Source organism: Mirounga leonina, unplaced genomic scaffold, assembly GCF_011800145.1.
Source record: "Mirounga leonina isolate KUSES-001 unplaced genomic scaffold, KU_Mleo_1.0 Mir_92, whole genome shotgun sequence".
NCBI lineage: Eukaryota > Metazoa > Chordata > Mammalia > Carnivora > Phocidae > Mirounga > Mirounga leonina.
In genome coordinates, this window is record NW_023270852.1 from 10,477,836 (window position 1) to 10,489,409 (window position 11,574).

At 46.3% G+C, this 11,574-nt stretch overlaps 1 protein-coding gene across 1 annotated transcript; it reads right to left on the reverse strand.

The window, feature by feature from the left end:
- Positions 1-3,743: 3,743 nt before the first annotated feature.
- Positions 3,744-5,875, reverse strand: LOC118003977 (olfactory receptor 52W1). Its single transcript, XM_034995115.1, is given in 5 exon segments — positions 3,744-3,974; positions 4,918-5,066; positions 5,069-5,126; positions 5,128-5,548; positions 5,550-5,875. Coding segments are annotated over 5 exon segments (1,185 nt in total).
- Positions 5,876-11,574: the final 5,699 nt, after the last annotated feature.

The following is an 11,574-nucleotide window of genomic DNA, read 5'->3' on the forward strand; positions in this document are numbered from 1 at the left end:
CATAATCTTTTTTTTTTTATTTAAAGATTTTATTTATTTATTTGAGACAGAGAGAATGATAGACAGAGAGCGTGAGAGGGAGGAGGGTCAGAGGGAGAGGCAGACTCCCTGCCGGGCAGGGAGCCCGATGCAGGACTCGATCCCGGGACTCCAGGATCATGACCTGAACCGAAGGCAGTCGCTTAACCAACTGAGCCACCCAGGCGCCCCTTTATCCATAATCTTTTTAAGAACAGAAGTCCTTATCCATTCTCCTCCTTAGGGGAGAAGAATGCAGGTCTCTTTGGGTGCATTTGTATATGTCTGTGTGTGCTTGCAGAAGTGCATGTGTGCATGTGTATGTGTTTTTTTCTTGGTCTGAGTTCTTTAAGGAAGCAGAATCAGGCTTCCCCCTTCAGCAGCCTCCTGAAGCAATTTACTGTGTTATTTTATCAGCTGCAGATGACTTCTTTGTGAGGTTAGATAGGGGTCTTGAAGGACATGGGAGAAGTTTAAATCAGGACTTAGACGGAGAACCAAGCAGTAGTTCTCAACCTTGGTCATATTTTGGAATTACCTGGGAGCTTTAAAAACTATAGATACCTGGATCCTACCCCCCGGGGATTCTGATTTAATTGGTTTGGAGTGTGCCTAGGCATCAGGATTTCTAAAAGCTCCTCAGGCAATTCTGATGTGCAGCCTAGCTTGAAACCCATTATTAATGAGTGGGTTACAATTGCAATGAAAACCAGGTGTGTGTGTAGGAGGGTGCCATATGAGTGGTGACAATGTGGAGGATAAGAATCTAATTGGGATAATGTTGCCTTAGTAACTGGAGAGGACTTTCAGGAAGCCAGAATTACCCAGGTAAATTTGAGGAAATTTTTTTTCATGTGCCACTCCCTGTCCTAGGCTGATCTGCGTCTACCTGGCACTTTCCTACTACAGCCCTAATCTGTGTGTGATTTCCCCTTGTCTCTCTGTCCAGAGATTTCAGCCTGGTGTTTGCTGGAAAAAAGTAGTTTTTCCTTGGAGAACCACCACTCTGGAGAGCCTTTCTAGTAGCTACTCTCCCACTCTGCCTCTTACCTGTCCAAAGAGTCTTCTCTTGAGTCCCTATGGAGAGTGTCCTGCGTGCTCAGGAAGACCACTTCTGTATGGGGAGCATCCTTTCCTATCCTGGCCCAGCATGTAGGGCTGTCCCATGAAGTTGGCCATCATCTGAGCTAGGTGAAGTGGTATGAGAATAAGGCACGGGGAATGGTCCTACATGATGTAAGTGGCCTCAGGGGAGGGTAGGCCTCTGTAGACAGAACTATAACTGTGTGGGTGCTAGGTGTTTACGCAAAGATTTGACAGTGGGCATGGGACTGTGCTCCAGGAGAGGAATTGATGTCAAATATTTGTTGAAGTTGTGTATGTTAGGGGCTGTGCCAAACACTTTGAATCCATTATCCTGGTTATTCCTTTTAGTAACCTCTTGAAGTATTTCCTCATTTTACAAGTGAATTAACAGGCTCAGAGAGGTTAAGTAGATTAGTGCAAGGAATACAGTGAGTTAATGGAGGATCTGGGATTCAAATCCATGTCGGCCTGATTCCAGCTTTTAAGTTAAAATTTGAATGGTAGTTCTTTTTGGTGAAGGAAGAAATTGCTGTATCCCTTCTGTTCTCCTGAGTGTATGGTGGGAGGGCGCCTGCTCAGTGGATATGCAAAGTCGTGTAGTGAAAAGGAAGTGGGCAGGATGAGAGAAATGCTGCAATAGGCCAAACCAGAAACCCCAAACATTCTTGTCAGGGCAGGCAAAACCAAATTTCTTCCTCTAGTGCCCTCCTAGCCCTACACCAGGAGAGGTCATCTGGTGTAGTATAGTTGGCATTTCTGTTCCCTCCAGAAAGGAATCCTGAGTGAGGTAAATAGCAGTGGGGGAGAGAGACATACACCAGGACAAGGGACACAGATGTGGGGCAAAACAGACAGTGCAAGGAGGCAGAGATGCAGAGGTACAGAGACAAGAGTTACTGATAAACACAGGCAGAGAATGATGTACATCCATATCCTAAGGGGATTCCAGAATGAGAAGGGGGTGAATAGGGGAGGGACAGGGATGATGGGCTATTGGTGAAATGTGAGGAGGATCTCTTTCAGATTTTCATAGAGGGGCTAAGGGGGAAATTGGGTATAGATGAACTCCTCAGTCAGAAGCCCATATCTTCATCTCTTCTGCTGCTGATGATTCTTTAAGCTCCCTGCATTCCACACTGCCCTAAATGAGACTGTCTTTCCCTTTGGCTCATAGAGTCAGATTGAAAGTTGCTGAAGGGAAACAAATGACAACTGAGTTCTGGATGGAGTTGAGCCTAAAGGCTGGGCTGTTTGGGCCACAGCCTGCTCATGGGGTTGCCTCCAGTGTGGCACATTCTGGGGTTTCCCTGGACACAAATGATCTGCAACATATCTGAGTGGTGACTGGACTGGAGAGCATGAGAGGAACAAACAGGCAGGGGCTGGTTATTTAGGGAACATGGGGTTCTCTGCAAAACCTCCAGAGTAGTATAGAATAGTGTTGATAGCAGAGCTTTTGGAGGGATACAGAGCCCTGACCAGTCTCTTCACTTCTCTCAGGCTACAGGGATAACTGTACAAGTCCCTCATCCCTTATTTGAAACCTTTAGGGATAGATGTGTTTTGGACTTCAGATTTTTCCAGATTTTAGAAAGGGAATATAGTGCCTTTATCATATATAAAGGAATACCCCAGTGAGGTTTAGGGCAGTGCCCTATAATCAAACACATCAATATTTCTGAAGCTAAATGTATGAATATTCACACCAAGTAAGATAAATAAGTACTATAAATACCATCCTGATGTTTCAGGTCAGGTTTTGGACCAAAGTTATAAAAAAAACTATTGTTTCTTCAGAGATTATTTTTAGTTTGGAATTGTGGATAAGGGATTATTCTCAGGTTGTTGTGAGGAGTAAGGGAGTGCTGGTAGTCTTCTAAGCATATCACATGGTAGGTGTGTATCTCAATCCAAAACAAAATACTAATGTCCAAGGGGGTGGATTTTTGGCTTGAAGAAAGAAGGTTCTTGCAATGAACAATGCACAACTTTGGAATCAGCTGCCTTGAGGAGCTGTGCACAACCAGGGAATGAAGGTGCCTTAGACAAGAGGTTTCCTGTGGTGGGAAGGTGACAGAATTCATTGCTTATCAACATTGACTGCCTAGGATTTCCCTTTTCATGTACCAGAGGGGAAAGGCAAAAAATGTGTGTGTGTGTATGTGTGACACAGGACGTCACATATATATTTCTTTATAATAATGTTGTAATAAATATCTTACTGCATACATCTTTGTTTACATCTCTAATTATTTTGTCAGGATAGATTTATTGAAGAGGAATCCCTGAGAGAAGGATATGGATGTCTTAAAGACTCATGACCAATTAGGATTAGGATTTTGTCACAGTTATCCACAAAATCATTGCCTGAGGAGTTTTTTAACTCAGAACCTCATGAAAAAGATTAGTCTTGAGAATGACTAAGCCCACACTCGAGGACAACTGTAGATCTCAGAGTGACAACACCTCTGAAAATCATGTAAAGTTTCTGCACTGTCTCTTCAGCTCCCCGTTAATGAGGACCTGGTAAGAAGACCCCATGTGGCCCTGGAGAGGATATCACCTGCTTTTTCAGATCTGCAGCCTCCTCTTCTGTGTGGTATCCCATGGTGTTTGGTCCAGCTATCTGTGCTGAGTGGTCAGCACTGCACTTGCCTTAGGTCTTCATGGCTGACTGCAGTACCTGTGGTTATGATAGTTTTCCCAGAGAGCTTGGGTCTGCCTGTGCAGCCTGCAGCTTTCTCCGACCGTATAATGGTGAATCCCTGGGTTTTGCCTGAGATTATATTCATGCTTGGCTCCATGCTGGTGTGAAAGATCTTTTGCACAATGTCCCTTCCAGTGGAGAGTCTTAGCTGAAAGTCAATCCCCTGTTGGGCAACACCATGACACTTATTGTGTAATATCTCTATTTTCTGTTAGCCACAATGGAGCAAAATATTCCTTTTTAATCATATTGCACCAACATCATGTGCTTCTAGTGATGTTGACCAGGACAAATGGGGGTGCTGATGTGGATTTTATTTGGGAATTCAGCGTTCTTGGCTGAGGATGCAGAGAAGAGCAAACTGGTAAGAGACCACAGTGACTGGACTTCAGGCAAGCAGGTGAAGTGGTTATGATTTCCTGGGATATCAAAATTTCTTTCAGTTGGACCTCTGACCCCTATGGCTGTAGGCCCAGGAAAAGAAGTTCTAGCAATTAATTCTTGAGATATTGACAGGAGAGTGGGGGTAGGGGAAATAGTAATTACACATGAGACCAAGAGGATTCTCTGGACTGGGAATGGCAAAGGTCAGTGTCCTGGCCAACTTTGGGACCCCAGTCTGGGCACATTATCCAGAATAAGCCTGTGACTCTTTCCTTAAGGACAGGCTGAAAATAGAATCTGGCTGTAGAAACGGAGAGGACTGTGATCCCAGACAAGTACACAAACACTTGCCTCCTGAGGCAGCGTCACTCTTCCCAGACCCCCAGGTCTAGCATCTGTAGAGGAGCTTTTGTGTGGCACCATGGGGAGACTTAGGTTAAAATGATGGAGGAGGGGAGGAGAGTTTTCTTTAAGTTAAATCTTGTGTACTATGAACCATGGTAATTCCTGATCTTATTTTCCTGCATGGTAACGTGTAGCCCCCTGCCTTCTGCCTCCCGAGCAAGATACGTGGATAGGCCAAAGCCTGCAGATGCTAGTGATAATGTAGAGACTTCACAGCAAATATTTGTTGAGTGGTTATCACAGTCATATGTTTACAGTAGGTAAAGATGATATAATCCACACCTCCAGGCCCTAGACTCTTCTGTATGTCCCCTCACCTCCACCAGCAGGCTCCATTGTTTTCTGCCCATTAGAACTGGCTTTTTCTGACTTGAAGGTTTCCAGGAGCGGTCCCTGATTTGCTTGGTGCGGACCCCATAGATGAGTGGGTTGAGGGCAGGGGGCAGCAGCAAGTAGATGTTAGAAGAATGTGCACAGGCTTTGGGACGGTGTGACGACCAAAGCGGTGTGTGAGGTAGGAGAAGAGAGAGACCAGGTACATAGAAGGCCAAGATGACACAGATGTGAGAACTACATGTGCCAAAGGCCTTGGCCCGGGCCTCCCGGGTAGGCAGCCTCAGTACAGCGTGGGCAATGAGCCCGTAAGAGGCAGTGATGCCCAGGAGAGCTATACCTGACCCGGCCAGTGAAAGTGCCAGCCCATACAAATGGTTGGCCCGCGAGGTGCCCACCACCAGCTCTACCACTGCCATGTGTGCACAGTAGGCATGACCGATGGTCTTGGCTTGGAAGTGCTCCAATCGCGCCACCAGCAGAGGGAAAGGCACAACGAAAGCCACGGCTTTCAGTGCCAGTGCCAGTGCTGCAGAGCCTACACGGGCTTTGGTGACCAGGAGAGGGTAATGCAGGGGACGCCCCACCGCCACAGCACGGTCCCAGATTCCACAGCAGTCAGAACATCTGGGCCAGGCAGGCAGCATGTGGCACAGGCCGGGGCCCGAGCCACAGCACAGCAAGCAACCCCGGGGCTGTAGATGTAGCTAAGCCCAGGTCTGTGGCTGCCAGTGTGGCCAGGAGTAGAAACATGGGCTGCTGCAGTGTGGAATCTATCTGCACCGATGCCAGTAGTGTTCCCTTGCCCAGCAGGGCTGGCAGATCCATGGGCCCGAAGACCAGTGTCAGCCAGGCCTGGGTACCCTCTAGCCCCGGAATGCCAGTCAGTATGAAGAAGGTTGGGCGTGGGAAGGTGCAGTTGGGATGCGGACCTTCTGCCATCCTGTGGGGGGCGAAGCTCTAAGGCTCATGGGGGCATGACTTCTGATAGGGGAGGGAGGGGGAGAGATTTTGGAGGGTGTCACAGTGGCACAGGCCCATCCATGGGGTATGTGTAGGGGTAGTGCAGGATTGGGGGATCACAGGGTTATAACTTTTGGTTGGGGTTTTGGATGGATAATCAAGGCCACTACCCCAGCTTGGATGTGAGAATCCTTTGTGCCTGAAAGCGCACGAGTGTTGTAGGGGGAGAAATGGGGAGACACCGGCATTGAGAGAAAGGAGGGCCTCCCTGTTGCAGTGGCTGCTATAGCTGGAGGTCACCTGAGAGTTGGGGCTGAGATGAATGTTTTTCTTCCTCAGGATCCAAAGTAGAGTCCGCCTCAGTCTCTGTAAGGTGGGGAGAAAGCCAGAGCTGGTTGGGGATCAGGCCCCAGGCTGCACTGCCCTTGACTTATATCCTTAGGTAGAGCTCCTGGCCTCAGCTTCCTCAGCTCCACACTGGGGGGTGGACACAATGATTGTAGCGTTGTCCAGCTTGAACATTCTGGGCATCAGCCCTCGGAGAAGAAGAGTAGAGAGGAAAGGAGAAACAGGAGGAGGAAGATTGGACCTGGAGTGAAGCTGGAAGCCTGCTGTGACAGGAGGAAACCTGCTGCATTTTTGGGCTGCTTACGTTATTAACTTGATGCTGAAGGAGTGAACTTGAACACTGGCTGGAGAGTTGAAGTTGGGAACAGAAAGAGATGGCAGCAAAAAGGGAGCTTCGATGTCTCCCTTCCTTCTTCACGATCCAGAAAGGGGTCCCACTAAAGTCTTATTCCTGGGGTGCCAGAGGGAGTGGAGGTGCCAGTGGGGGAGGAAATGGCACTCAACCCAGAGTAACAGCCATCTGTGGAAGAAGCGTCTCTGATGTTGGAGGAGGCAGGGTGAGTAGAACCGATTCCACCCAGAATCTAGCTCACGGCAGAAGATTAATAAACATTGAATGGATAGTTGAACAAGGAGGAAAGCACCAGCAGAAGACTTGACTGGAGAAAGATCCTGAGCACTCTTCACCTTGGCCGATGCCTCTGGGGCCCTTTATGAGGCTGTTCCGCCTGCTTCCCTCAGGGCCCTTACCCCTCCCACCTGTGCCGCATTAACTCTTCCCTGTGCTGCCTCCTTGCTCAGTGTGATGGCACGGTAACTCAGGAAGTAGAGATGGGAACAAGGAAAGAGACCGATTAATGGGAGTGGAGAGATCTGGGAAAGAGGAACACTTCCTCGGGGAGGTCCTTGCCGACACCCTGAAGTCTAGAGAGAAGACCTTGCTGTATTCTTGGATAGCATCAGTCCCGCTCTATTGTAATTACTTCCCTGCTGTCTCTCTCTAGCAGTGCTTCCTATTAGCCAGCATCTCCACAGCTCAGTGCCTAGTATGTCGCTGTCTATGAATAAATACTCACTGCTTTTAATTGTGTGACAGTCCTGATGGCCAGGCAGCATTTGCTGACTAACAGCGGCTCCTACAGTTTCAGGAGCCTTCGGGACCCGTGGAGATGAGAAAGGAAGCTATTTACCATCAACCACTGGATATGATTCAGCTCCAACGACACATATCCTAAAAATCACCACACTATGCAAGATAATGTAATAAAAAATGGGGCTTGCGGGAAAGGTGGCATTAGGGTACAACATTCAAAAACTTCGTCAGTGACACATTTAAAAAAAGGATAGGACCCTAATAAAAATGGTGGCACTGCTTTACACATATTAACTGGTTAGAAAGTGCATAAATACACCAATAAATAGGACACTCTACCTTGAAAAAGACCTGGAGTTTTCCTTGTAGAAGTGTTAGAGGCAGCAGGTGATTAATGGAGAAGCGGTGGAAGGGGAGACTACGGTAGTCCCCCTTATCTGTGGTTTTGCTTCTGCAGTTTCAGTTGCCTGCTGCCCTCAACCACTGTCAGGGAAGCAGACGATCCTCCTTCTGACGAATCGTCAGAAGGTCAGTCCGTAGCCTAACGCTACGTCACAATGCTGCATCATTCCCCTCATTTCACGTCCTCACTAGGCATTTTATCCTCTCGCATCATCACAGGAAGAAGGGTGAGTACAATGCAGTAGGATATTTTGAGAGAGGGAGACCACGTTCACATAACTTTTATTACAGCATACTGTTACCATTATTCTTATTACCAGTCACCGTGAGTCTCTTGCTATGCCTGATTTATGAATTACACTTTATCACAGGCACGTATGTATAGGAAGACCCCGGTACAGGCATAGCTCATTTGATTACGCTTCACAGATAATGTGTTTTTTACAAATTGGAGATTCATGGCAACCCTGCCTCTAGCAAGCCTATCGGTGCCACTTTCCCAACAGCACTTGTTCACTTCGTGTCTGTGTCACATTTTGGTAAATCTCAAAGTATTTCAAACTTTTTCATTATTATTATATTTGTTATGTTGCTCTGCGATCAGTGATCACAACTCACTGAAAGCTCAGATGATGGTTAGCATTTATTAGCAATAAGGTTTTCAAAGATTTATTTATGTATTTTAGAGACAGATTGAGCTGGGGGAGGGATGGAGGGAGAGGGAGAGAATCTCAAGCAGATTCCCGGCTGGGCGCAGAGCCTGACATGGGGGCTTGATCTCATGACCCTGAGATCATAACCTGAGTCAAAATCAAGAGTCAGATGCTTAACCGACTGAACCACCCAGGCGCCCCTAGCAACAGTTTTTAAATTAAGGTACTCACATGTTTTGTTTTGTTTTTTTAAAGACCAAATGCTATTGCACACTTAATAGGCTACAGTAGTGTGTAAACATAACCTTTATATGCACTGGGAAACAAAAATTCATTTGACTTGCTTTATTGCTATATTTGCATTATTGCAGTGGTGCGGAACTGAATCAGCAGTATCTCTGAGGTATGCTTGTATATATAGGGTTTGGTACTATCCGAGGTTTCAGTCATCCACTGGGGTCTTGGAATGTATAACCGGCAGATAGCTGGGGACTACTGTAATCTGAAGTTGGGTGAAATGTTGTAACACCAGATATGGATGATGTGGTTCATAACCTAAGTGGTGATAGATGTTTCAGGTGTGTGCATGTTGGATTTTCCTTTGCTGCTGTGTTCAGCAGTTTTGAATGCAGTTGTGTGCATTCACCTAGCTCCTGGCAGAGGGAATCACACATAAGAGAACATGAAATTCACATAATACTCAGTTCCCCAATGTGTCAATTGGTTGGAACAAATTTGCTTTTCAAAACCAACTTTATAGCGATCTGATTGAATCTCTGTTGTACCTGGCCCTGTACCATATGGTGAGGATACAATGGCAATAACAAGACCCTGCTGCCCTCAAGGAGCTCACTGTCTAGTGGACACAGTGATGCAAACAGTTATTGGAAGGCTATAATTGCATTAATTCAGGTTAGTACAGATATGGTGGGAGCACAGAGAAAGGAGCCTTTCTCTCTTCCTGGGGAGTCAGGGAATTCTCTGAATTATAGTAATGGCTACATCCTATGGAGTTTCCTATGCGCAGGCACTGCTCTAAGTCCTATTCCTACCACATGCATTTGCAGTAAGTACAATGATTTACCCCATTTTACAGATAAAGAACTAAGGCACAAACTTGTCCAAGGTCACACAGTTCGTAAATAGCAGTTAAATACTAACTGGATCTGGCCCTAGCATTCTTGCTCTTAGCCACTGCTTTAAACATTTCTGCTGATATTTAGTACATGAATAGGAGTTTTCTAGGATATTTGGGCCAAAAGGATCTGTACCTGGGAGGAAAAATTCAGGTTGTCCTAGGATTACTGAAGAAGGAGAGGAGCACTTGGGAGCTGGGGGGCAGTGGGTGGAGAGCCGTGAAGGGGATGATTGGGAAAAAATGCCCTTGAGTGCCATTACATTCAAACTAATGGGATTTTTGGCTGATATATGCCTGTCCTGGGCACCAACTGTAAAAAAGATTGCTCATAAGATAAATCACAGATCCTTTAAGCTCAACACAATTGAAGTCATTAAGTTCCTGCAAATCTTCTGTATTCTGTGTTGCTCACTGTCTATTAATCCAGGATGTACTGGGGGATATCATTGACTTATCTCTAGAAAAGTTCCTTTGTTGGTCTCCTAGGCCCCAGTCCAACATTATAGAAGCTTTCTGAACACATTTGGGGTCACCTGGCTGGTCTTTCCCTGAGACATTGGGAGGAGTGGATCTGACATTACACCTGTGACCTTGTGGAACTGTATGCGAGAGCCTGCCCCTCAGGGGTGGGATGCCAGCCCTGTAGGGAGGCGAAGGTAGAGTGGGAGGAGGAGGGGGGCTCATTGGACCTCTCAGTTGCTTCTTGAATGGTATGGGAAATAGGGTAAGAGGGCTCTGTTTGGGAATTGACCCTGAATTTCTCACTTCTTTGACTAATGCAGCTACCACCACCATTTGCTATCGAATAGGGTTTCCAGAGATCAGCTTGTGTCCAGGTAGGCTTGTTCTGATTTTCTGCTTACAGTGATCAGTGAGCAACAACATGTAGCTGTAAATTACCCATTTATACAATAGATTACAGATCAGAAAATCTTGGGTCCTAGTGGTGCCACTCAACACTGGATCCTCTTCTAGAAACCTCTTAAGGCAAACTCTCAGTTGGTCAAGTCTCAATTCCCAGTTGAGTATGAGACCCCTCTCTGACCTCTAGTACCACAATAGCCCAGGCTTTACTTTCCCTCAGTTTCTGGAGGGATAGAGAGATTCTATAAGCCCAAGGTAAGATCAGATGGCACTCCATATCCTGTGGAGATGTGGATGACATGAAACCACCACACCACTCTGTTTTCTAGGTCTTCTAGCTTCACTTCCCTCCTCCATCCAGTCCTTCCATGAGAATATCTTTAATAATCCATAAAGCTCTGGGGGTACTTGGGGACCCCAATACTAGGATAGTGGATATTCTGGCACTAAGGTTGTAAACTTGTGAGGGGAACTGTTCTCCCTATTATAATAGGATCTGGTAGAAATCAGGTTCTGGTAGGGGTATGGAATAGCTCAGATCTACTTTTTATCAGTTCTCCTGTAATATTATCTACTGTCCTTATCCATTTTCCCTTCCTCTGCAGTGGGGTCAGTCCTTTGGGTTGACTCTATCTTTGACCATAGATAGTGGTGACTCTAGTGTTCCCTTGCATGCTGAGGTCATAGTCCTTGTCTCCCAGGTGACACTAAGACAGAAAAATTGGGTTATGATGCTAAACACTCCCCCACCGCATGCCTTAACTTGTCCAATCATTCTTTTCCTTCAATGTGAGCCATGGAAGAGGCATTTTCTGACTAAGTCTCTCTAACCAATAGTGGCTAAGGAGACCATTGCTGGGTAGTCTTCCAAAGACTTTCCTTGCAGAAGATGAGTATTTCCCTCCAAAGGTTCTCTAGCATTTAGGAGGGGACTTTGGAACTGACTGCGTTTGTTGGGGCCATCTTTGGAGAAATTAATTCCCTAAAGTTCTATTCTGAGGTAATAGGTAGCGCCTTTATCTTTTCCACCATTACCTCCCTTCCTCTAAGCTCACATTGCATGGCTGAAACTCTTACAACCAAGAAAGTACTAACGTCATCCACGGAATCCAGCAAACATTATTAAGAACTCATTACATGCCAAACATAGTATTATGAATGGGGAAACAGCCTCTCTTAT